At 34.6% G+C, this 27,278-nt stretch overlaps 1 protein-coding gene across 1 annotated transcript in view; it reads left to right on the top strand.

Annotated features, from left to right (window-relative positions):
• MDGA2 (MAM domain containing glycosylphosphatidylinositol anchor 2) overlaps positions 1-27,278 on the top strand; it is an 858,597-nt gene that overhangs the window by 755,246 nt on the left and 76,073 nt on the right. Inside the window, exon 10 of the mRNA XM_043471432.1 lies at positions 21,850-21,998. Coding sequence (XP_043327367.1) covers positions 21,850-21,998 — 149 coding nt within the window. The remainder of the gene's footprint in view (positions 1-21,849; positions 21,999-27,278) is intronic.

A 27,278-nucleotide genomic window follows, 5' to 3' on the forward strand; every position in this document is an offset into this window, starting at 1 on the left:
AGTATTCTTGCCTGGAGAATCCCATGGGAAGAGGAGCCTGACAGGCTACAGTCCATAGGGTCGCACAGAGTCAGACACGGCTGAAGTGACTAAGCAACAGGATTTTGGACCCCATGTATATTTAGTCATCTGCTGTTTCTAAATCTGCTTCTGTCTTTAATGAGTGGGTTGCATTCCCACCTCCAGGAGATCTTCCTGACCCAGGGATTGAACCCACATCTCTTATGTCTCCTGCATTGGCAGGCAGGTTTTTTTCCTGCCAGCACCACCTGGGAAGCCCCTTATGCCAGTACATACATAAATATTCTAGAATTGACTCATTAACAAGCACAGTTGTGATATATGAAAGAAATGGTGTAAGTCTTGAAGGGATAGCAAAAGAGAATGACCAAATCCGTCTAGAGCCATGGTTGTGATGTGGCCAAGTGTGGTTCTCCAGACAGCCACTCTGACCTTGTGCTTCCACCACCAATGACAGGAAAGTTTGGTCTGCCTTGGGAGTATTTGCTGCAATATTTCCAAAAAGAGAGATTTCTAATAATTTCATTTTATTCTAACATCTCTGAAATGAAATACATTGAGGAAGGTAGGGATGTAAGCCAGCTACCTTTGCAAATTTAGACAAATGATGTAAACTCTCTTCTTTGTCACAAAATATTCATTTGAATCTTCTTGAGAGATGATCCACAGACTGGACAAAGATAGTAGTCTGCCTTTTACTTCAGTAATTATGATATGCACATTAACTTCCAGGACTTGCAGTTCAAGCCAAGTTATCTCCCTCTGCATATTTGCCCTTCCAACTTCTGTGAAGACTAAAAAAGTGAATATTTGTGGAAGTGCTTTTTAACTGTAAATTCCTATATAAATTTAAGATAAGTTTTCATCTCTCAAGAATTTTCTTGCTCCATGAGCCCATGATTGCAATAGTAAATTATAATAGAATAACTTTTAGTGGCAATCCTAGACAAATAATTCCAGTAGGTGTCTCGAATACTGGACAGAATAGTAGCGAGCAAAAGCCTTGGACCAGATATATCTTATACAAAGATATAATTGAAGTGAAGGGTGTAAGAGCTGGCTTTTCTTTTTCTTTACACACATCTCTCCTCCAAAAGTCAACCATCCTTTTTCCCAGAGGAGTGCTCAGATTATTTTTCTTTAAAACTGTGGTTTTTAATACACATAAAACTTACTTAGATATTTCTGAGTAAAATATCAATGGATGTATAATTTTTATTTCAAAACTTCCTCTAATTCCTTAGCAATTTCCTATTTATATGCCTAATGTGAAAGCTATTTTTTTTATCAAATCCAAATCACCTTATATATTTTTGGACTAGATCCTAATTTAAGCCAATTTTGGGAAAAAAAAAACCCTCAGATTATTCATATTTAGCATCATTTTTGACAAAGTACATTCAGGGTTTTAGACTAAAAAGGTCATTCATTTAATTTGAAATGTTATCTAATAAGTGCATGTATTTACTTTATATCACCCAAGACAACTGTATATATTTGGTGTGTAAGCCAATAACTACTTTGCATAACTTTTTTTTCTAGGCTGATACCCAAAAGAGGTCAGAAGCGATTTAACTGTATTGAAATAGTGCTTAATTAAAGTTTAAAAAAACCAAATAGGAACTCATTTAAATTTGTCTAGTTTAATTTTTTACATTGCTTCAAGTTTCTGTGCTTTTAAATAGTAACAATGGAACCAAACTATGGAACTCTTTCTAGAGAATTTTATTTTATGTTCTTTTTTTTCTCTTTGTGGGAGAGGGTGGTATGGGAGATTAATGTTCATTAAATACTATTTCCCCAATGTGATGATATATATTTTGTGTAGACTATATCCAGTAATTTTAACAGAATAAATTTTATATTTTGATCCATTTGCATCTCCAGTGATATCTTTTTAACCTGGCTAACTTTATAAAATAATTGTTATTTTTGAACTCCAAAAACTTAATTGAAAGAGTCCTTACAGTTACAAATGAATCTATTATTATTTGCTGACTGTATTGTGCTCATTAACTCTTTGTGACTCTTTGCCACCCCATGGTCTGTCCATGGACTTCTCGAGGCAAGAATACTATAGTGGGTTGCCATCCCCTTCTTTAAGGGATCTTCCCCACCCAGGGATCAAACCCAGATCTCCTGCATTGCAGGCAGATTCTTTGCCATCTGAGCTACAAGGGAAGCCATTAATTCTATATTCTATTAAGTAAAGACTCTTGACTTTGTATTGTGGATCCCTACTCAAATAAAAGCATGAGCTCTTCTGAGAAGTGTCATAAATTTGGGGCAATTTGTTTACAATTAGAAACAGATCACATTAGCTTCCAACTGATATGGATTTGTGTGGCATGAGCAGTTAGTGATTTGTTAAAATGGACCTTTTTCTTGCAAGAAGTAATAACTAAGCCATATTACTTCTGAAAACCCTACTGATTGCCTACCTATTTCAATCTGAGTGATTTGCTTCTTGATAACCAAAGGCAGGATTCTTGGTGAGTTATATAGTCTTTGCACCTGATCATCATTTTCAGTTACTGTTTCCTAGTGAATAGGCCTAGAGTCCATATTCTTTGGTCTTATTTTGATAGCCTCTGCCTTCCTAGAGATTAAGGAAAAGACTAAATTATTAACAAATGAAAATGTCTTTAGGGAAATTTATAAAATAGAGTCTTGTCTTCATTCCATGTTTCAAAAAGCGAGGTAAAAATGATATTTTAATTCAGACAATTTGAACTCATTACGGTTAAATAATTTTCCAAGTAGATATTCTTATAAACACATTTACTGTACATATCTAATCATTTTAGGAAGTATCTGTAAAGGAAAGTTGAATTATATGATAGGATATTATATTCAAGTGAACTTAAATTATTGAAGAAAACCGTAGAAAGACTAAGTTAAAGTTTTCCACACAAGTCTAAGTATCTTCTTTTAATGTTTGTTGTTGTTAATTAGAAAAACAGCATTGGTATCTGTGTAATTTTAATGATTTAATAACTGTTACCCTTCATGGTAACACATTTTAATAAGTAGTATGAATTTTATGATGCTATTTCATTAGCGTGTCATGAGAATCTTGCTATATGGTGTTTTTTCCAAATGCATTTTTATATGATTATGTTACTAATCCTAATCAACTTCACACCTATGCAGATCAAGCAAGAATAATTGAGATTTGTCAACTTCTAGGTAATGTACAAACTCATTATTCTATTTTGCTCTGTGCCAATTTTTGTTATTCCAATAATATTATTTGATGATCTATTGATTATTCCAGTGACTTTCATTTATTTAAATAAAACTTAAAAGGAAATTTGTGGAAAGGCTTTCACTGACATGACTACAACTAAATTGACATTACTTTTTTATCCTAAATAATACCCGAAAAATAAATTGAAAGGAATTGAGCTAAAATGCTCTTTTCTACATTACAACTGGAAAATGATGAAATAGTCTTTCAAGGATCTACCAAAATCAACAGTACATATTTGAGTGCTCTGTTCTGGGGAGATTTTTTTCATCAATAATATTAACAAGTTTAAAAATCTCTTCCAAGTCAACAAAATTTCAGTTAATGTACTAGTGATGACAACTCTGAATAACTCCTCACTCCACCCCCCAAAATATAATACACATGACCATTTGCATTAAAAATTGTACCAGAGACAGTTTATGAGTTTAATTATTTTTCTTCAAAACCTCAACCAAGGGAAGAGTATATAAAAAGTGAAGTTTCTGCCATCAATGTTTATAAACTACTGAACATACAGTGAGAATAACTTTCTTCAATTTCATGTATATGTGACTAGTGGAGTCTTGTACTTTATCTTTTATTCATCATTAAACAAGGTCTTATATAAAATGATTTAAGCATGAGAAATGAGTCCTTTATTTTAGTTATGTTTTCCTTTAAAGGTTTAAAATTGTGATGTTTTAAATGGCTCATTAAATCTCTATTCTAAATATGTTATTATTTACAAAATTTTTTTTTTCTTTACCAATGTCGATATATCAGAGAATACCATACTGAATACCAAAAGGCTGTGATATAGCAATTGACCACTTTGGGAGGAGAATACACTAAGAACATATTAAATCTGGGCTTTCTGGGTAGCTCAGCTAGTAAAGAAATCACCTGAACTGCAGGAGACCCTGATTTGATTTCTAGGTCTGGAAGATCCCCTGGAGAAGGGATAAGCTACCCACTCCAGTATTCATGGGCTTCCCTGGTGGCTCAGATGGTAAAGAATATGCAAGAAATTTGAGAGACCTGGATTCCATCCATGGGCTGGGAAGATCCCCTGGAGGGGGGCATGGCAACCCACTCCAGTAGTCTTGCCTGGAGAATCCCATGGACAGAGGAGCCTGGCAAGTTAAAGTCCACGGGGTTGCAAAGAGTTGGACACAACTGAGTGACAAAGCACAGCACAGGACATATTAAATCTACTTCAATTTGCTCTAGAAAAAATTTTAAACTATTGCTTGTATATATCTGCAAAGTATAATTGGAACTTTTAATCAAATGTTTATGAGAGATAAACTAAATTGTCTTCAGTTCAGTCACTCAGTCATGTGCAACTCTTTGCAACCCCATGGATCATGCCAGGCCTCCCTGTCCATCACCAACTCCCGGAGTTTACTCAAACTCCAGTCCATTGAGTCCGTGATGCCATCCAACCATCTCATCCTCTGTTGTCCCCTTTTCCTTCCACCTTCAATCTTTCCCAGCATCAGGGTCTTTTCAAATGAGTCAGCCCTTTGCATCAGGTGGCCACAGTATTGGAGTTTCAGTTTCAGCATCAGTTCTTCCAATGAATATTCAGGACTGATTTCCTTTAGGATTGACTAATTGGATCTCCTTGCAGTCCAAGGGACTCAAGAGTCTTCTCCAACACCACAGTTCAAAAGCATCAATTCTTTGTGCTCAGCTTTCTTTATAGTCCAACTCTCACATCCATACATGACTACTGGAAAAACGAGAACCTTGCATAAACGGACCTTTGTTGGCAAAGTAACAACTCTACTTTTAAATTTGTTGTCTAGGTTGGTCATGACTTTTCTTCCAAGAAGCAAACGTCTTTTACTTTCATGGTTGCAGTCACCATCTGCAGTGATTTGGGAGCCCCCCAAAATAAATTCTGTCACTATTTCCATAGTTTTCCCATCTATTTGAAGTGAAGTGATGGGACCAAATGCCATGATCTTGGTTTTCTGATGTTGAGTTTTAAGCCAACATTTCACTCTCCTCTTTCACTTTTATCAAGAGGCTCTTTAGTTCTTCACTTTCTGCCATATATGTGGTATCATCTGCATATCTGAGGTTATTGATATTTCTCCTGGCAATCTTGATTTCAGCTTGTACTTCATCCAGCCCAGCATTTCACATGATGTACTCTGCATATAAGTTAAATAAGCAGGGTGACAATATACAGTCTTCACATACTCCTTTCCCAATTTGGAACCAGTCTGTTGTTCCATGTATGGTTCTAACTCTTGTTTCTTGACCTGCATACAGATTTCTCTGGAGGCAGGTCAGGTAGTCTGGTACTCCTAGCTCTTCAAGAATTTTCCACAGTTTGTTATGATCCACACAGTCAAAGGCTTTGGCATAGTCAATAAAGCAAAAGTAGATGTTTTATTCTAGAACTCTCTTGCTTTTTCGATGATCCAATAGATGTTGGCAATTTGATCTCTGGTTCCTCTGCCTTTTCTAAATCCAGCTTGAACATCTGGAATTCCATGTTTCCTGAAACTGTTGAAGCCTGGCTTGGAGAATTTGGAGCATTACTTTGCTAGTGTGTAATATGAATGCAATTGTGTGGTAGTTTGAACATTCTTTGGCATGCCTTTCTTTCGGATTAGAATGAAAACTGGACTTTTTCCAGTCCCGTGGCCACTGCTGAGTTTTCCAGGTTTTACTAGCATATTGAGTGTAGCACTTTCACAGCTTCATCTTCTAGGATTTGAAATAGCTCAACTGGAATTCCATCGCCTCCACTAGCTTTGTCCATAGTGATGTTTCCTAAGGTCCACTTGACTTTGCATTCTAGGATGTCTGGCTCTAGGTGAGTGATGACACCATTGTGATTATCTGGGTCATGAAGATCTTTTTTGTATAGTTCTCCTGTGTATTCTTGCCACGTCCCTTCTTAATATCTTCTGCTTCTGTTATGTCCGTACCATTTCTGTCAAAACAATCTCATACAAATCATAAGTCTTTCACTAATATTTAGCCCAGTATACAAGCAAGAAACTGATGCAGATGTAGCATTTGTATATGACTCCCCAAATCCAACAGATGGAGCTTCCAATATTCGTTTTGCCTTTTTTGGTATTTTCTGTGACACATGTGATTAGCCCAGGAAATATAGGCTTGGTGTTTTGAGAGTTGGTGTGTAGCTAACTTCCCCTCTTCACTGCTGCCTTGCTTCATAAATATATTTATTGCATATTTATTAAAAATAAGCAATTTCATAGAGCAGATAGAGCTTAATCAAGGCATTTTCAGATGCTTACTTAGTGCATCCTGAATTCTTAGAAACAAACTTAATATTACAAACTCTAACATCCCCTAATGATTTATAATAGAGTTTATCATGTCCCATGAGACAAATCCAGTCCACCATCTTCTTTTATATGTCCTTTGACCTAATAAATAAATAAATAAATGTTTTCTTATTTTTTTAAATAGTGGTCAAAAATTCAAAAGAGCAATCATAATTTAATAAATGTGAAATGTATAGAATTCACATTTTAGTCTCCATAAATAATATTTTATTGGAACACAGTCATGTGCATTCAGTATTGTCCATGACTATTTCCTTTTTAGAGTATCACAGTTGAATAGTGGTGTCAAATATCTTATGATTACATTTTAAAGCCTAAAATATTTGCTATCTGATCCCTTACAGAAAAAGTTTGCTGAAACCCTGGTTTAGCAAGTGGTCTGATAGAGTCACAGGCACTTCAGGCATCCTTGAGGAGAAAGGGAGCAAGTTACAGAGTTGCTTAACTTTTTCTTCCCTTACCTATAAATATTTATGTTAACATATCCTTATCAAAACTCTCCAAATAATGTTTTAAATAACCATCAGAAATGAAAACATGTAAACATAATATTCATATTACAATAACTATCCCATTTATTTTTCTTTACAAAAATCATCCTAAATATTTCATTGATGGACTAATATGAAAAACACAGGTATGCCTACAGTAGGTTTTTCTCGGCCAGTAGCATTAAGTTTATTTAATGGCTGGAATTTAGTTAAACTGACTTTACTAGAGATATTAGCTATTATAGCACAATTCTGATTTTTTAAAATTTATATGTGTGAGAATTGAAACATCAAGATTAAAACAAGACTGTAGATGCTTTACATTGTTCAGTCGACTGCTGGTGGCAATTACATTATATCTAAATCTGGGAAAGAGCTTCTAATCAGAAAAAAAAATGTTAATATAGAAAATGTTTTCAGGAGTACTTATATATCAGGATAACATTACAATGTGTTGTGTTTTCCTAATTAAGTGATAAGTATTAAAGTATAAATAATTATCATAGAAAAAAGATCAAGAAAGGAATGATAGTTATGATTGGGTACCAAAAGAATTGAAAAGCAGATAAAATATACACCAGAAAAGACTTTCAGTTTAAGGAGTCAAAATGTGTGAGAATAAAACTAGTTTTAGGGAATTTCAGTCACTGGCGAGCTGAGTCACTAGATTATAGGCAAAAGCACAAGTTGGAGAAAAGTTACTGCCTCACTTACACAAGGAACACTGAGCTAGAAGTCTTCTGATGGTGTGGTGATGAGAGAAATTAGATGCCATTAGAATAAACTATAATAGTTACAAACAATGGACAATCTAACGATGAATCTTCAAATGCAACAGAGAAAAGAGTTAAAGATGAATGGGCAAAGTTTTGTTTTATAAAGAAATTTAGACATAAATCCCATAACATTTCTTCCAAGTTCCTATTGTTTTATTTCCTTTATAAAAATGCTTTGTACATATTATTAGGAATTTAGCGGTTCATAAAGTAGATTCATGAACATGTATTTATTGAAAATATTATTCCAGTGACTGGATTTTTAAAGAAAAATAATGCTAAAAAAATTTAGAAGTTTTTCCAGGTGGGAAATAGGAGAACTTAATACAAAGTGTTTTTAATTAAGCCATTTTATTGAAGAGTGAAAAACCTGTTTTTTAGCTGTTTTATTTTGAAAGGACAAAACCTACAAAAGGAATCACAGTGTAATCACAATGTAACCAAAGCAACTATACCTTATACTTGAGCAATTTTAAAAGCTTTCTACAAAGATCCAGGTGATTTGTAGAGACTGACAATATTGTCAATATTTTTGTTATTTATCTAATCAATAAACTTGTTCTCCAGGGATATAAATTCTAAGGAAGTTCTTGAGTGCTAAAGTGTGGTCATAGGGCAGTCTGCCATCAATATGGTATTTATAGCTTTGACTGCAGCAGAAGAAAATGGATCCATGTGAGGACTGAATAAAACCAGTTGGGTTGCAATTTAAAAATAATGTCCCAATGACTGGTCATTTGAAAACATATGGGAGGACAAAGGATGGATAAATACTTCTTGTTTCAAGAACAAAAGCATTTCACCTAAATGATTTAGTTGAGTTATAAATTGTCACACGTCTTGCAATTTTTTTTACAAACTCCAAACAATCATTAACTGAGAGATATCATTGACTTCCCAGCTGTATGTTTTTTATCTTGTATTTTTGTTTCCTACATGCTATCTCCAAGTTACCATGGTTGAATAAACCCTTGATGACATTCATTTTATTGCTTCTGTGATAGTCACCTTAATTCTAAGATAAATTGTCACTTGTCAGATACAATAATATTTTTGTTGTGTTTTTTACAAACTTTCAATTTTTTAATTCCTTCTTCATATTAATTTACACCTTTCTATTCATATAAAAATTGAACCACCAATCAGTAATAATTCCTTTATTATTTTTAGTGAATAGTATTCACTAAATATATTCACTAAATATTTAGGCCTAATATTCAGTGTTAAATAACTAAATACCAAATATAGGTAGTAAGATTAGTATATTGATTCTTTTTAAAACAATTTCCTTGACTTCACAGGTCAAATGTTGTGGCCTCAGAGTACGCCTTATGCCATCTTTGTAACACTTTTTACATGGCTTTGAATCAAAAGGATAAGCTTTCAGTAGAATAGGATCCGAAGAGCTATTGTAATTCTTCATTCTTCTTCCAGGGTGAGATGGATAAAGTCATTTTTCAACTCAGAGACTCTGGTGTCCCTTTAGTCTCTGATGGTTGAAATTTAGGAGTGCATTCACAGTACTAGTTAGAGGACAAGTACTGATCAGTTGTTTGTCTGCAATGATTTTTAAATTAATAAGCCTCTCTTCATTTCCCAGATCACATTTTTTTTTCTTTTTTTAAATACAGTCACTTCTTGAATTTCCTGCTTCTTTGCTGAGGGTTTCTTTCTAATCCAATGCACTTTCTTCTTTCTCACCAGTTACAGTTGTAAAATAAAAGTAGATTTTTATCACATTCCTGATTACAAGCAGAAAAATCCACATTTCGGTAGAAGCATTTATTTTCTTTTTTTTTAAAGTATCTCTTAAGATTCATGTTTAATTTCATGGCTGCAGTCACTGTGTGCAGTGATTTTGGAGTACAAGAAAATAAAGTCTGTCACTGTTTCCATCTTTTTCCCCATTTATTTGCCATAAAGTTATGGGACCGGATGCCATGATCTTTGTTTTATGAATGTTGAGTTTCAAACTAACCTTTTCACTCTCCTTTTTCACTTTCATGAAGAGGCTATTTAGTTCCTATTTGCTTTCTGCCATTAGGATGGTGTCATCTGCATGTCTGATGTTATTGATTTTTCTCCTGGCAATCTCAATTCAAGCTTCAGCTTCCTCCAGCCCAGCATTTCACATGATGTACTCTGCATATAAGTTAAATAAGCAGGGTGGCAATACACAGCTTTCATGTACTCCTTTCCAATTTTGAGCCAGTCCTTTGTTCCATGTATGCTTCTTGACCTGCACACAGGTTTCTCAAGAGGCAGGTAAGGTAAGGTGGTCTGATATCCTCATCTCTTTAAGAATTTTCCACAGTTTGTTGTTATCCACACAATCAAAGGTTTTAGCGAGTCAGTGAGGCAGAAGTAGATGTTTCTCTGGAATTCCTTTGCATTTTCTATGATCCAGCATTGTGGGTACTTTGATCTCTGGCTCCTCTGCCTTTTCTAAATCCAGCTTGCACATCTAGACGTTCATGGTTCACATACTGTTGAAGTCTAACTTGTCATGTATGAAATGTTCCCTTGGTATCTCTAATTTTTTCAAAGAGATCTCTAGTCTTTCTCATTCTATTGTTTTCCTTTTCTTCTTTGCATTGTTTGCTTAAGAAGGCTTTCTTATCTCTCCTTGCTATTCTTTGGAACTCTGCATTCAGATGGGTATATCTTTTCTTTTCTCCTTTGCCTTTAGCTTCTTTTCTTTCTCTGCTATTTGTAAGGCCTCCTCAAACAGCCATTTTGCCTTTTTGCATTTCTTTTCCTTGGTTTTGGTCACTGCCTCTTGTACCATGTTACAAACCTCTGTCCATAATTATTCAGGCACTCTGTCTTGTCAGATCTAATCCCTTGAGTCTATTTGTCACTTCCACTGTATAATCATAAGACATTTGATTCAGGTCAAATGCAGAGTTCCAAAGAATAGCAAGGAGAGATTAAAAGGCCTTCCTCAGCTATCAGTGCAAAGAAATAGAGAAAAATAATAGAATACGAAAGACTAGAGATCTCTTCAAGAAAATTAGAGATACCAAGGGAACATTTCATGCAAAGATGGGCTCGATAAAGGACAGAAATGGTAGGGACCTAACAGAAGCAAAAGATATTAAGAAGAGGTGGCCATAATACACAGAAGAACTCTACAAAAAAGATCTTCATGACCCAGATAGTCACGATCGTGTGATCACTCACCTAGAGCCAGACATCCTGGAATGTGAAGTCAAGTGGGCCTTAGGAAGCATCACTATGAATAAAGCTAGTGGAGGTGATGGAATTCCAGTTGAGCTATTTCATATCCTGAAAGATGATGCTGTGAAAGTGCTGCACTCAATATGCCAGCAAATTTGGAAAACTCAGCAGTGGCCACAGGACTGTCAGTTTTCACTCCAACCCCAAAGAAAGGCAATTCCAAAGAATGCTCAAACTACCGCACAATCACACTCATCTCACACACTAGTAAAGTAATGCTCAAAATGCTCCAAGCCAGGCTTCAGCAATATGTGAACCGTGAACTTTCACATGTTCAAGCTGGTTTTAGAAAAGTCAGAGGAACCAGAGATCAAATTGCCAACATCTGCTGGATCATTAAAAAACAAGAGAGTTCCAGAAAAACATCTATTTCTGCTTTATTGACTATACCAAAGCCTTTGACTGTGTGGATCACAATAAACTGTGGAAAGTTCTGAAAGAGATGGGAATACCAGACCACCTGACCTGCCTCTTGAGAAACCTGTATGCAGGTCAGGAAGTAACAGTTAGAACTGGACATGGAACAACAGACTGGTTCCAAATAGGAAAAGGAGTACGTCAAGGCTGTATATCATCACCCTGCTTATTTAACTTATATGCAGAGTACATCATGAGAAACGCTGGACTGGAAGAAGCACAAGCTGGGCTCAAGATTGCCAGGAGAATTATCAATAATCAGATATGCAGATGATACCACGCTTATGGCAGAAAGTGAAGAAGAACTAAAGAGCCTCTTGATGAAAGTGAAAGAGCAGAGTGAAAAAGTTGGCTTAAAACTCAACATTCAGAAAACTAAGATCATGGCATCTGGTCCCATCACTTCATGTCAAATAGATGGGAAAATAGTGGAAACAGTGACTGACTTTATTTTGGGGGGCTCCAAAATCACTGCATATAGTGACTGCTGCCGTGAAATTAAAAGATGCTTACTCCTTGGAAGGAAAGTTATGATTAACCTAGAGAGCATACTAAAAAGCAGAGACATTACTTTGTCAACAAAGGTCCATCTAGTCAAGGCTAGACTAGATGGTTTTTCCAATAGCCATGTATGGATGTGAGAGTTGGACTATAAAGAAAGCCGAGTGCTGAAGAATTGATGCTTTTGAACTGTGGTGTTGGAGAAGACTCTTGAGAGTCCCTTGGACTGCAAGGAGATCCAACCAGTCCATCCTAAAGGAGATGAGTCCTGGATGTTCATCAGAAGGACTGATATTGAAGCTGAAACTCCAACACTTTGGCCACCTAATGCAAAGAGCTGACTCATTTGAAAAGACCCTGATGCTGCAAAAGATTGAGGGCAGGAAGAGAAGAGACGACAGTGGATGAAATGGTTGGATGGCATCGTCGACTCAATGGACATGAGTTTGGATAGACTGCAGGAGTTGGTGATGGACAGGGAGGCCTGACATGCAGTGGTTCATGGGGTCACAAAGAGTCGGACATGGCTGAGCGACTAGACTGAGCTGAACTGAAAGGTTGAGTGGTTTTGCCTACTTTCTTCAATTTAAGTCTGAATTTTGCAATAAGGAGTTCATGATCTGTGCAAGAGTTAGCTTCTGGTTTTGTTTTTGCTGACAGTATAGAGCTTCTTCATCTTTGGCTGCAAAGAATATAATGAATCTAAATTAGATATTGACTATCTGGTGGTGTCCATATGTAGAGTCATCTCTGGTGTTGTTGGAAGAGAGTGTTTGCTATAACCAGTGCATTCTCTTGGAAAAACTCCTGTTAGCTTTTGCCCTGCTTCATTTTGTACTCCCATGCCAAGCTTGCCTGTTACTCCAGGTATCTCTTGACTTTCTACTTTTGCATTCCAGTCCCCTATGATGAAAAGGACAGTTTTTAATATGTGTTACTTCTAGAAGGTCTTTCAGGTCTTCATAGAATTGTCCAATTTCAACAAATGTTGAAAGCATATTAAAAAGCACAGACATCTCTTTGCCAACAAAAGTCCTTGTAGTCCAAGCTTTAGTTTTTCCGATAGTCATGTATGTATGTGAGAGTTGGACCATAAAGAAGGCTGAATGCCAAAGAATTGATACTTTCGAACTATAGTGCTGGAGAAGACTCTTGAGAGCTCCTGGACTGCAAGGAGATCAAACCAGTCAATCCTAAAGGAAATCAACCCTGAATATTCATTGGAAGGGCTGATGTTGAAGCTGAAGTCCAATACTTTGGCCACCTGATGTGAAGAGCTGACTCATTGGAAAATACCCTGATTCTGGGAAAGATTGAGGATAGGAGGAGAATGGAGCCAACGGAGGATGAGATGGTTGGATGGCATCATCTACTCAATGGACATGAGTGAGCTACCTCTGGGAGATAATGAAGGACAGGGAAACGTGGCGTGCTGCAATCCATGTGGTCTCTAAGAGTCAGACACAACTGAGCTACTGAACGACAGTGGTGGTGGTTTAGTTGCTAAGTCGTGTCCAACTCTTGTGACCCCATGGTCTGTAGCCCACCAGGCTCCTCTCTCCATAAGATTTTCCAGGCAAGAACACTATTTCCTTCTCCAGGGCATCTTCCTGACCCAGGTACTCAACCCGCGTCTCCTGTACTGCAGGCAGTTTCTTTATAGACTGAGCTACCAGGGAAGCCAGAACAACAATGAGATTCACTGATTTGAAGAGATGCCCTATAGAGAAAGGACAGAGTGCTGCATAGATGTTTATTGTATATTATGTCTAATAGATTGCTATGAGTAATCCACAGCTAGTCTTTGTGTCTAAACACAGTATATACCTCTGGTTCTTGAAGAATTGACTATTTCAGTTAGCTTTCACTAAAAATGCATAGAGAGAGCTGATTCCTGCATGCTTTTTAGAACTCTTTTAAACAGTGCATCATCAGTATTGACATTTGCCATAAGTCTATGTAGTTACTCTTTTTATACTAATAAAGACACATTTGAAAAGTTTTAGATTGTTTTATTATTTTTGATACTTTACAAGTATGTTTTTGTGAAACTTTATTATTACTACTTTGATTATTAATTTAGTTATCTTTCAGTGTATTTTTTAAAATATCATTGAGTTCTTTTTACACTGGGATATGAAAATCAGTAGGTTCACTATAAAATCTTTTCTTCCACATAGGTGAGTACTAGTTAAAATAACTTGAGAATATTTAGACTATAAGGTAAATACCTAACATCTTACCATATTGAACAGGAAGCTTCATAAATTAGCAATTACCTGTTCTCCCTGCCTTACTCAAGCACATGTATTGTGTCAACCATTGTAGTAATAGCTAATAAGACCTTCCCTGTCCTTCAAGAGTGCACAGTTTGGTAGGAAAAATGGGCAGTGCAACTTTACCAGATCCTTGGGAGTTCTAAAGTATTGTCTTTAATACATTTTTTTTTTTCCCACGTAAAGTGAATGTTGCTCAGTCATATCCAACTGTTTATGACTCCATGGACTGTAGCCTGCCAGGTTCCTCTATCCATGGGATTCTCCAGGGAAGAAAACTATTATGGGTAGCCATTCCCTTCTCCAGCTGATTTTCCCAACTGAGGGATTAAACCCAGGTCTCCTGCATTGCAGGCAGAGCCACCAGGGAAACTCTAAAACCATATATTATTTTTTTCTCTTTTTTATCCTGTGATGAGAAATCCTTGTCTGTCTGAGGAATTTCTTCTCCTTTAAAATCAATAAAGATGTCAATTATGCACCCCATGAAGCCTACCAATGGTCACAATAGAGTATTGATCATTCTTTCATAGAAGGTCCCATAGTGTTTGTTTACTGTTCTATACTATATTTCTTTAGTTGTTTCAAGCATACTTATTTATAAATTCCATTTCATGCCTCTATCATCTGGAGTCATAGTCAAATCCTGTTGTTTATTGGCCTTCTCAGTCACTCATGAAAAACTTTCTTGTGTGTTAATAATTCATACTCATTAAGATTTAGTTTGGAGAAATTCTCTGCGGTGTAAGTTGAGAGAATGTCTCTCAGGAACAAATTGAGGTAAACAACAAAGTTCTAATGTATAGCACAAGGAACTATTTTCAATATCCTATGATAAACCATGTGGAAAAGAATATATTAAAATAGAATGTATTTATATATATATATATATATATATATATACACACACATATGTATATGCATGTTTATATCCATATCCATATACCACCCCATAAACATTCAGTTATATATGTTTAACTAAATCATTTTGCTGTACAGCAGAAATTAACATTGAAATCAACTATACTTAAATTTCAAAAAAGAGTAAATTGATATTGGATCTACTCAAGCCATCCTGTGGTATCGTTAGCGAAGAATTACTTTTTGTTCATTAAATATATTTCTCATTTTCCTATGCTGGTTAGGGACACTTTTTTTGTAGTATATTCTATGACTAAGATTGCTGTTTTTCACTGATTTTACTCATATGTGGGGTCTCATTTTAACTTACCTTGAGTTGGCCCATTAACCTCATCTCCTATGGACTTAAAATTCCAGCTCCCAAGAGTACAAATGCCAAGAACACTTTTTCTCCCTAAGCTCTTATTCAATGTCTGATTTTCAGTTCTTTGTTTTTTGACCCTCTAATAAATAATTCCCTTTCAACTTGTAAGCTTAGGAATGCATCTAAGAAAGATTTTTGTTATACTTTAATCTAACATTTTTAAACTAGGAAAGTGACATGTTGCATATTCTTAACATCACTTTTACTTTGAGCTTTGTGCATAAAATATTTTGAAAACTCAGTGTACTCATTTTTGAGAAGCTATTTTGCAAAATAGAATAAATTTACTTTTACATAAATCTTATTTAAAAATTTGAACAATTAAATTTTTCTCTATATATATATTTTACAAATATTTTAAAATTCAAAATCTATAGATAATCATGCATAATGTCTAAAGATTATTTGCTAATTTAGATAATGACTGTAGTTTTAGGCCAATTAATCTGAAAAGATGTAAACTCAAACAATGTTGCATAAAATAAAACTAGAGAATAAGAATAAAAAAAAATTGGTGTGCTTGCTAGAAGGACACAAAAATGCCTGAATGATAAAAAATTAAGGAAAATTATGAATTATTTCCCTGTTCAACCAGCAGATGTCATGTTTGCTTGTCAAAGCCTATGGTTATTATAACGGTATTTCCTTAGCATTACTATGTGTACTATGTGCTTCTTACAAAATGAGTATATAAATATTACATGTGAGTGGCTCTTAAAGCAGAGAGAAAATTTGTGGGTTTTTTTTCTTTTTTTTTTGCTTCTAAGATAGATTTCTCAGATGAAGTCAGAAAGCATTTTTCTTTTATCACGTTTATCCAAAATATAGATATGCTTTCTCTGAGACATAGCAAGCAAGTCCATATTTAACCATAACTACTCAAAATCATTTCTTATCAGTAATTATTTATTGCCAACCAATATTACTTGTGAACTATCTAAGAATGCTTTTTTCCTCTTCTAAAAAAAATTCTAGAAAAAAAGTGATGTAATTATTCAACTAAAATAAAATTTTATATCAACATATATTGTTACCTTTTCTATTCTGTTCCATAACTTATCTGTCATACAAGATATTGGAGTTGGTAATCTCTATTTCTTTCTCTAATGTAATATTTCCTGAAAATATATTATATATGATATCACTCATATATAATGTAGACATGTCAGTACAAATAAAATATTTCAAGAATACATTGAAAAGTCTTTATATTAATCTACCATTAAATATAAAGATGGTGATGAAATGTTACGGGAAAATATGATCTACTTGGAATATTTAAATGAGGGTTAGATTGTGTCTTAATTTTTCACAACCTTGAAAATGGGATTTTGATAAATAAATTCATATTATTAACATAGGTCATGCCGATTGTTTTCTAACTTCAGTGTCAAACTGCTTCAATAATGTGAAAAGTATTTATTTAGATAAACAATCAGTTCTAGGATTATGCCAATTTGCATTTATGACATGCAGCCAATACCAATGTGCCAGTTCCTCTGATGGCAGTCAATAAAAGATAGAACTAGACTACAGATAATATTGACTTGTCCAAAAAGTTCAATAGGGTTTTATCTAATGTCTTTGGCCAATCCAATAGATATATTAATTGGAATTTATAAATAAATTTAATTGTGCTTAAAACAATTGAAGTAATAGAAGAAACAGCAATCAAATACTTCATAGCACCTTATAGACTTGAGACTGAGCCCTATCTTAAAGGCCTTTTTGTTGACAATCGTCCACCCATTTCATCCCTGTTAAATGGTAGTTAGGTATTGACTAAATAACTCTCAGTTCAGTTAAGTCTCTCAGTCATGTCTGACACTTTGCAACCCCATGGACGACAGCACACCAAGCTTCCCTGTCCATCACCAACTCCTGGAGCTTACCCAAACTCATGACCATCAAGTCAGTGATGCCATCTAACCACCTTATCCTCTGTCGTCCCCTTCTCCTCCTGCCTTCAATCTTCCCCAGCAACAGGGTCTTTTCAAATGAGTCAGTTGTTTACATCAGGTGGCCAAAGTATTGAATTTCAGCTTCAGCATCAATCCTTCCAATGATTCAGGACTGATTTCCTTCAGGATTCACTGGTTGAATCTCCTTGCATTCCAAGGGACTCAAGAGTCTTCTGCAACACCACAGTTCAAAAGCATCAATTCTTCAGTGCTCAGCTTTCTTTATAGTCCAACTCTCACATCCATACATGACTACTGGAAAAACCATAGCTTTGACTGGATGGACCTTTGTTGGCAAAGTAATGTCTCTGCTTTTTAATATGCTGTCTAGGTTGGTTATAACTTTTCTTCCAAGAAGTAAGCGTCTTTTAATTTAATGGCTGCAGTCACCATCTGCAGTGATTTTAGAGCCCAAGAAAATAAATTCTCTCACTGTTTCCATTGTTTCCTCATCTATTTGCCATGAAGTGATGGGACCAGATGCCATGATCTTAGTTTTCCGAATGTTGAGTTTTAAACCAAATTTTTCACTCTCCTCTTTGATTTTCATCAAGAGGCTGTTTAGTTTTTTGCTTTTTGCCATAAGCGTGGTGTCATCTGCATATCTGAGGTTATTGATATTTCTCCTAGCAATCTTGATTCCAGCTTGTGCTTCATCCAGCCCAGCATTTCGCATGATGTACTCTGCATATAAGTTAAATATGCAGGGTAACTATATACAGCCTTCACATATTCCTTTCCCAATTTGGAATGAATCTGTTGTTCCATGTATGGTTCTAACTCTTGTTTCTTAACCTGCATACAGATTTCTCAGGAGGCAGGTCAGGTGGTCTGGTATTCCATCTCTTTAAGAATTTTCCACAGTTTGTTGTGACCCACACAGTCAAAGGCTTTGAAATAGTCGATAAAGCAGTTATCATCATAAAGCAGAAGTAGATATTTTTCTGGAACTCTTTTGCTTTTTCAATAAGCTAACAGATGTTCACAATTTGATCACTGGTTCCTCTGCCTTTTAAATCCAGTTTGAACATCTGGAAGTTCATAGTTCACATACTGTTGAAGCCTGGCTTGGGGAATTTTGAGCATTATTTTGCTAGCGTGTGAGATTAGTGCGATTGCCTGGTAGTTTGAACATTCTTTGGCATTTCCTTTCTTTGGGATTGGAATGAAAACTGACCTTTTCCAGTCCTGTGGCCACTGCTGAGTTTTCCAAATTTGCTGACATATTGAGTGCAGCAGTTTCACAGCATAATCTCTGAAGATTTGAAATAGCTCAACTGGAATTCCATCACCTCCATTAGCTTTGTTCATGGTGATGCTTCCTAAGGCCCACTTGACTTTGCATTCCAGGATCTCTGACTCTAGGTGAGTGATCACACCATTGTGATTATCTGGGTCATGAAGATCTTTTTCGAATAGTTCTTCTGTGTATTTTTTCCACCTCTTCTTAATATCTTCTGCTTCTGTTAAGTCCATACTATTTCTGTCCTTTATTGTGCCCATCTTTGCATGAAATGTTCCCTTGGTATCTCTAGTTTTCTTGAAGAGACCTCTAGTCTTTCGTATTCTATTGTTTTCCTCTATTTCTTTGCATTGATCACTGAGGAAGCCTTTCTTATCTCTCCTTGCTATTCTTTGGAAGTCTGCATTCAAATGGGTATATTTTTCCTTTTCTCCTTTGTCTTTAGCTTCTCTTTTTTTCTCAGCTGTTTATAAGAACTCCTCAGACAACCATACCTTTAGTGAAGGAAAAATTCATAGTCCATATTCAGAGAGGATTGCTAGAACGTTCCTAAATCAGAATATGCATCCTTTTACTAGCTACTCACTGGCTTTCATCTTTCATAGATCTGTTAAAATATAGCCTGATTCTCTTTCTCTGTGATGGAGTTTCAACTCTCAGAAAACTTCATTTGCCAGTTTTTGAAGAATTTTTTTTTTCTTTTTCATGCTAAATAGCCTCTGGTTGTGACTTTATTCTTTTGTTATTTCTGTTTGAATTCCTAATTTTTTTATGAAAAAACAAATGATAGCACTAAATCTAATACCCTTTGTATTTCCCTCTTGGCTAAGTTACAAAAGCAATCCCCTCTTTCCCTGCTCCCCTCAATTAAAAGGCAAAAATAAAAAGCAATAAATAAAATGAAAAACCAACCATTGATACTGTTACCTCCTCAATTCAATCTAAACAGTAATTTCTAATGAAAACACTATATATTGACATTACTCACTTAAACAGCTCATTACTTCATTTTTATATTTTGGAAGTTTACTTGTAATCAAAACCCCTCACTCATTATATAGGCTTCTATCAAATGTACCTCCTTAATAACCATTTGGGAAATTTTGTCTCAAATGCAAGTTGTCAATGACATTTTGGATATTGATTCCTTCATTCAGTATATTGTATTCCTCTCATCTCAATTTTGCCAAGTGTTGTGAACATGAATTTGCACTATCATTTAGTTAGTAATAAGTAAAAAATATACAAAGTAAAGAAGCAATAAACAAATGTGATGGCTCTTTTCCTCCTATGCAAGACAATTTGTATAGAATTAATAATCCATTTTCAATTAAAATGAATGAACATTCATAGAACATTTTAAAAAGTACACAATGTTGATGTAAGACTTTACCAAATGTTATTAAAATTCAGATATTTAATTAAAGGTATTTAATTTTACTAATAAATTTATCAGAAATTAACTTCAGTTCGTCTAACATTTTTTTCCTAGTAAACCTCTCTAGGGTAATAGAGACCATAAATTTCATTCTTCGCCTTCAAAATTCATTCTTTAAACTATCTGTTATAAATTCTTATGAATCAGCTCTTGTGCAATCCCTAGATGTTAGGTGATTAATGATGAAGAAAAAGAAAATCAGGTAAGAAAATTCCCTGCAAGTAGGAACCCAGGAGGAAAACCTCAGGAGGACATTTAATATTTAACCTAATTTCAAAAAAAAAAAAGTCTGTTGAATAATTTACAATTTATTAAATCATAAATCCAGTAAAAATTGTAAAGCTATCTGAAAGGTCTGAGAAAATGGAAGCAATTTCTAGGAAGACAGAGGCCATACCTCTTTGTTCATTGCCTAGAACACTACTCACCATTCAATAGACACTCAATAAATATTGATTTAATAGATAAATGTATTATTGGTAAAATATAGGGTGTAGAAAGTCTATATTTCAGATTATTAATGAGTTGGACCTATAATTCCCAATGGTTTGTACATTTTCAATTTGGTGATTAAAAGAAAAAGCTGAGATGATTTATTTATGTTATATACACTATGTGTACCTCACATATGGGGACTTCCCTGGTGGTTCAGTGGTAAGGAATCCACAGGGATCTGCAATGCAGGAGATGCGGGTTCAGTCCTAGGTTGGGATGATCCCATGGAGGAGGGTGTGGCAACCCACTCCAATGTTCTTGCCTAGAGAATTTCATGGACCAGAGGATCCCGGTTCCTGTTAGGCTACAGTCCCTAGGGTCTCAAAGGGTCAGATACGACTGAAGCGACTTAGCACACACACATGTCACATATCCTTAAAATCTAAAAAAAGAAAAAGAAACTTTCTTTTATTGATCAAAGTTCTTGTGTTGTTAAGGTTTTATTTGGTTAATTTCAATTTATTGACATGGATAATATAAACACAGATTGTCATATGCAGTGATTTTTTTTGGCAGAGTTGCATTCACTTGCTGATAAAGTTTTTGGCTGCTCTATGATGACCTAAATGAGAAACAAATCCAAAAAAGAGGGGATATATGTATATGTTTAGTTGTTTCACTTTGCTGTACAGAGGAAACTAACACAGCATTTTGAAACAACTATGCTCCAATGGAAATATTTAAACATATATAAATGAAATCTATCTATATGCCTATGGTTAGCAAGATTATATTTCCAAGTCTGGCCTCTCCTGCATTTTAGTCCAATGTATCTCACTTGATGTCTCCATTGACATCATTCAGATTGTTCAAAAATGATTTCCTGACCCCTCAAATTGATCCTCCCATAGCTTTTCACATCAGTTGATGGAAATTCCATTCTTCTGATTGCTTACACCAAAAAACTTGTAGTCATTCTTGGGTCTTCTCTTCCTCTCACACTTCATCAAACTTACCAGGAAATCATCTTGCATCTGTTCTCAAATTCTCCAGAAATTAATTTGAATTTAATCATATGACTTTTTAAATATAAGAATTACTTATGGAACATGAAGTAGAAAGTAATAAAAGGTACAAAAAGAGTAATTAGATTTGGCTGTAATATACATTTAAATTTAAGGACGCTTTCTGTTTCTAGGAAAGGCCTATGCTCCAGAATTCTATTATGATACCTACAATCCTGTGTGGCAGAACAGACACCGCGTTTACTCCTACAGTCTACAGTGGACTCAAATGAATCCTGATGCAGTGGATCGGATTGTTGCATACCGGTTGGGTATTAGGCAGGTGAGGAATTTAATTATCTTCTTTTGTGCTTATGTGATTCTCTTTGAAGATCTTGTTAGGATGATGTGTTGATATAAAATTTCAATCATTTTTCAATGAATTTCAGACCACATTTTTTTCTAAATCAAAGATAACATTATACTACCCAGAACTGTTTCAAATTATTTACAAATCTTTGAAATTCATTTATGCATTTTTACCATGATGTGAGACATACTAAAGCGAGCTTTCTGAAATACTTCATCATTTAGATATGCTATAGAAATTACATGGCATAATTTCTATGAAAGAAACTTATTTAACATGTGCTTACATTTACCTGCACTGAGTAATTCTTTGTCTCATTTCCTAAACTAGAAATCCTACATATTTTTATTCTCAGAGATTCAAAGTATCTCTGATTTTTAAAAGCTAATTTAATGTATCTGAAGAATAGAAATATTTTGGTAAAATGAGAAAAAACAATGAGGTAAGATGTTTTCCTAAAGTAGCTGAAGATTATAGAGTCTGTAAAAATATCACAGCTTTTTCAAATGAACCAATGTTAAATTCAGTTATCCTTTGCTGGTTTAAATGATATATTTTTTTAACTTAAATGTAGGTCTTTTCATTATTTCCTGTTATATAGGAAGTTATCTGGAAAGATTGTTTCAGCATAACAAAACATTTCTGAAGATTTGTTTGATTATCACATAAGCTGTTAGCTTTCTTTACATCTTTGTATTATGCAGAGATTTGCAAAATGTTTTTTCCACTTTCATAGCTAAATCATATGATAGCATTTTGAGTTTCAAAAGTAGAGAAGACAGAATTTGCTTAGAGAAAGATTGATCCATCACCACCAATCCATTCAGTCTCACCATCATAAAACCATTTTTTTTAATCTTGTTAACAAAGTTTTAATAAAAGACTATGCAAGATACATCATTAAAATTAAGATACATTTTAAGTTGAATATCTTTATCCTTCTTGTCTAAGTATTCACAGGTCACAGGAATGGTAGGCAGGAATTGTTCATTTGGAAATTTTCTCTATTACTCTTATTTATTTTGGTCGCTAAGTAAATACCAAATACATGTCAAAATTGTTTGTTCTATTATACTTGCTAGAATTTAATGGTAATTTTTCTTGATAGGAAGGATAGAAACAAAAAAGTTCAGCAGCCCTTTCTCCCCCAGTTTATTGGCTTATCCTTTTCTTTTTCTTTTCTCAACATAGTTAATGTTTTTAGATCTTTTATATTTAGAGCATCTTAGCACATTCTTGACTTTAGATACCTCACATTACTTTCCAAGTCTTTACCAAATGATTGGGCGATCATATTTATCTTTTATTACGTAATTTAAAAAAAAAAAAAAAGAACCCCAGGTGGCACTCGTGGTAAAGAACCTGCCTGCCAGTGCAGGAGAAATAAGAAATGCAGGTTCGATGCCTGGTTCAGGAAGATGCCTTGCTGGAGGGCATGGCAATCCACTCCAGTATTCTTGCCTGGAGAATAACACGGACAGATAAACCTGGTGGGCTACAGTCCATAGGGTCGCAAAGAGTCAGACGTGACTGAAGCGACTTAACACAACACACAATGCCAAACTGCAGTGTAAAATTGAATCATTTTATTTATGTGTCTTTTCCTTTTTTCTGGTTATAGGTTGTTTTTCTTTTTTCCAACATTTGAGTCAGAATGTCGTCTTTAATTTCTCACTTTCTTCCTTGGTTATATTTTCGTAGTGTCTGAGTAACTGCCTTTTGCTTCCTGTATGCAGAAGGGCTGTCTGGTTACATCTCCAGAATTAATTTACCCAACCCTACTTATCATTCTCGTCTTTCACTCTAAAAGTCTTAAAACTTTCATCCCCGAAGTCTCCATTATGTATGCAAATCACCTCCTCTATAAATCATATTTGACAGAAGAGTTACCAGCTAAGTCCTCCTCTCAAATGGAGAGATTTTAAACTTCCTCCTAAGAGGGATCCAACTATTTAAAGCCCTTCCTTCTTGCCCATATCTTGTACTCATTATTAATACACTATCTTTTTTAATATTTTTTCCTGGGATTGCCATGCTGTTTTCCAATTAGTTTCTCTTTTTTTAAAATTTTTCTTTCCTGACATAAACATCTCTAAATTCCTGTCTTTGCTTCCTGATCATAAAACTAGTATATAATCCCCTGATATGTGGTGACACACATTTCCCAGTCACTGTGTTCACCCTTGTGAACAAATTAGTTAGGTAATTTCCCCCCATGCTGCTACACTAGAATGCATTATATTTGCATGCATGTATGTGTATAAATTTCTCCTTACTGTGTCTTGCTGAAATTATGAATTTCTTGCACACCTAGCTTCCAATTCTAGCCAATTTAGCCTTATCATTTTGAGCTATATAACCTTGAACACTATTGTTATTTCTGAACATACCAAAGCCTTGACTCCTACCTGGGAAGTCAAAGATAATAATACCTGTCAGGTAATTGGAGTGTAGAGTAAAATATATTCCCCACTTATACCACAGGCCATGTTCCCTTATGCAGGGTACTCCTTACACAAACATCTGTGGTAATTCTTACACTCATCTTCCTAGGATGTGATAACAGTTTTTGTTTTGTTTTTTCAAGTGCATTTTAAGAATTTAACATATGTACTATTTTTATTTCAGCTTTATTCAGAACACTGTATATCCTGGACCTAAGTAGTATTCCAAGACATGATTTTCACAAAATAATTTCTAGCCATTTTTTTGACTTGTCTTATTTTTATTTCAAAACTATTGTCCTCCATAATATCCATTTTACTGATTCACATTTTTCTCTTCCACTTTCAGTCCTATTTTAAAGCTTTCTTGATGGGATCAGTAAGCCTGATGCTAATACTCATTGACTTAATGAACTTCTGAATGTAACCAATGTAACTTGGATGATGTTTAAATAAATGATGTTAGGAATGTAACAAATTTTAAATTTCTATAACATAAATTTTAAATTTAAGCAACATAAATTTTTAAAAAGGATTTCTTCTCTAATAATTAGTATTTATGTCTTTGACTATGAGACTGTTTTCTTCAAGGGATTATTAATTTATATTACATACTTTATGATTTTAAAACCATTATTTTACTCTATATTTTTATTTTAGCCTAAATATATAAATAATTTCTTTTATCCATAAATTATCTATATTATCTAATGAAAAGTACTTTTCCTTTTTAATATCAAGCTTGACTTTAATTATACAACACATTTTTAATTTGCTAAAGCATGAAAAGTAAATTTGACCCTTAAAGACTCATGGTAAATTCAGTTCAAAACAGCTCACCTATTCTTTAATCCACAAACTGTTAGAAACTTATTTATTCTTAAATTAAGATTATAAAATCAGTACTGTATTGTATAAACTCCTTGTTTGATGGGTTTGGTAACTAAACCCAGCATTCCTCCAAATTTTTGGTAAAATTAGCTGACTCTTTTGATTAAATTGTATGGTCTTTATTTAAATATAATGAGAAAAGTTGTTTTCGAATTTGATTATTGGCTTATATACTTTTCATAAATGTTGCTATCTACAAAAAAGCACTAGAATTCTGGAATCACTGCTTTAAAAAACTTAAAAAGAACAGATATTTCATGTGAAGTTAAAAAACTAATGTATGGAAAAAGTTTTTCTCAAAATCTTAATGTCCTTAAGTTGTACTTTTTAGGCTCAGCTAAGAAATTGTTTAATCTCCTTAGACAGCTACTAGCTTCCCAACTATTTGCTTCATTTGTTGCTTAACAGGAAACAGAAAAAGGTTATTTGAGTGTCTGCTTTCCTTAGTATCTAAAGAATTAAAAAACAAACAAAACTATTTCTGAGTTATTTGAATATACAAGACAACATAGGTATCATTTGACTCCATTTAACATATACACTATAGGTTATAAAAATGAAGGCTTTTAGACTTTTATACAGTTTTCTTTTTATACCCTGTCTTAGAGACCCACAATGAATGTGATCTTTTGACTCTCATCTTTGGAATAGGGGATATTTTATTGAATAAAATACTTTAATTCACCCTGTTCCTGTGTTACTAAACTTTGATACTAAAATACTTAGAGTTATCATATTCACATTATCAAGTCAGTCAACAAAACTCTTACTAAATTAATCACCTCATAAATACTGTCTTCCTTGGTGGCTCAGATGGTAAAGAATCTGTCTGCCATGCAGGAGATCCCTAGGTTCAATCCCTGGGTCAGGAAGATCCCCTAGATAAGGAAATGACACCCCACTCCAGTTTTCTTTGGAATGCTATGGACAGAGGAGCCTGCCAGGCTGCAGTTCATGGGGTCAAAAAGTAGGACACGACTGAGCATACACACATATTAAGTTCCAACAGGAAATGCATTCTCTAGTTATGCCTGGATTGATGCATTTCCAAGTCCAGTGATTATTAAAATATTGTGCTCAGTCCACTATTAAGTTTCAAGATTTACTCCATGGACTGAGAACTAACCCAAATGGCAAATATTTTCTTTAGTTCTTCTGGGCAAGATACACTCAGTTCCTTAGACTTACATTAGAATATATTGCTAAGAAATTTTTTAAAAATAACAAACATATTAATGAGATATTAAAAGTTAGTTTATTGTGGTATGTGCAAACTAAACTTTGTATTTGGTAATTCTGATGACTAATTTAGTGCTTTACATAGGAGTGTGACTACCTGAAAATACAACTTCTCCATGAACATTCCCTCAAATTTCAAGAATGAATCTCAGAGTTGTCTTGAATTGATAACTATTTCTTATTGCTTCCTTTCATTTTAAAATATAAATTACTATTTGTTCAGCTTTATCATTTTCAGTTTTATTACTTTAAGTTTCTTAAGTTGTTTTAAAATGTGGAGTCATAGTTATTTTTACACTATTTCTTTTTTTTAAAATTTATTTGTTTATTTTAATTGGAGGCTGATTACAATATTGTGGTGGTTTTTGCCATACATTGACATGAATCAGCCATGGGTGTACATGTGTCCCCCTTCCCAAACCCCCTTCCACCTCCCTCCCCATCCCTTCCCTCTGTGTTATCCCAGTGCACCAGCTTTGAGTGCCCTGTGTCATGCATCAAACTTGGACTGGTCATCTATTTCATATATGGGAAGGAAATGGCAACCCACTCCAGTACTCTTGCCTGAAAAATCCCATGGATGGAGGAGTCTGGTGGGCTGCAGTCCATGGGGTCGCAAAGAGTCGGACATGAGTGAGTGACTTCACGTTCACTTTTTCACTTTCAATATACACATTTC

Source organism: Cervus canadensis, chromosome 6 (assembly GCF_019320065.1).
Source record: "Cervus canadensis isolate Bull #8, Minnesota chromosome 6, ASM1932006v1, whole genome shotgun sequence".
Classification (NCBI taxonomy): domain Eukaryota; kingdom Metazoa; phylum Chordata; class Mammalia; order Artiodactyla; family Cervidae; genus Cervus; species Cervus canadensis.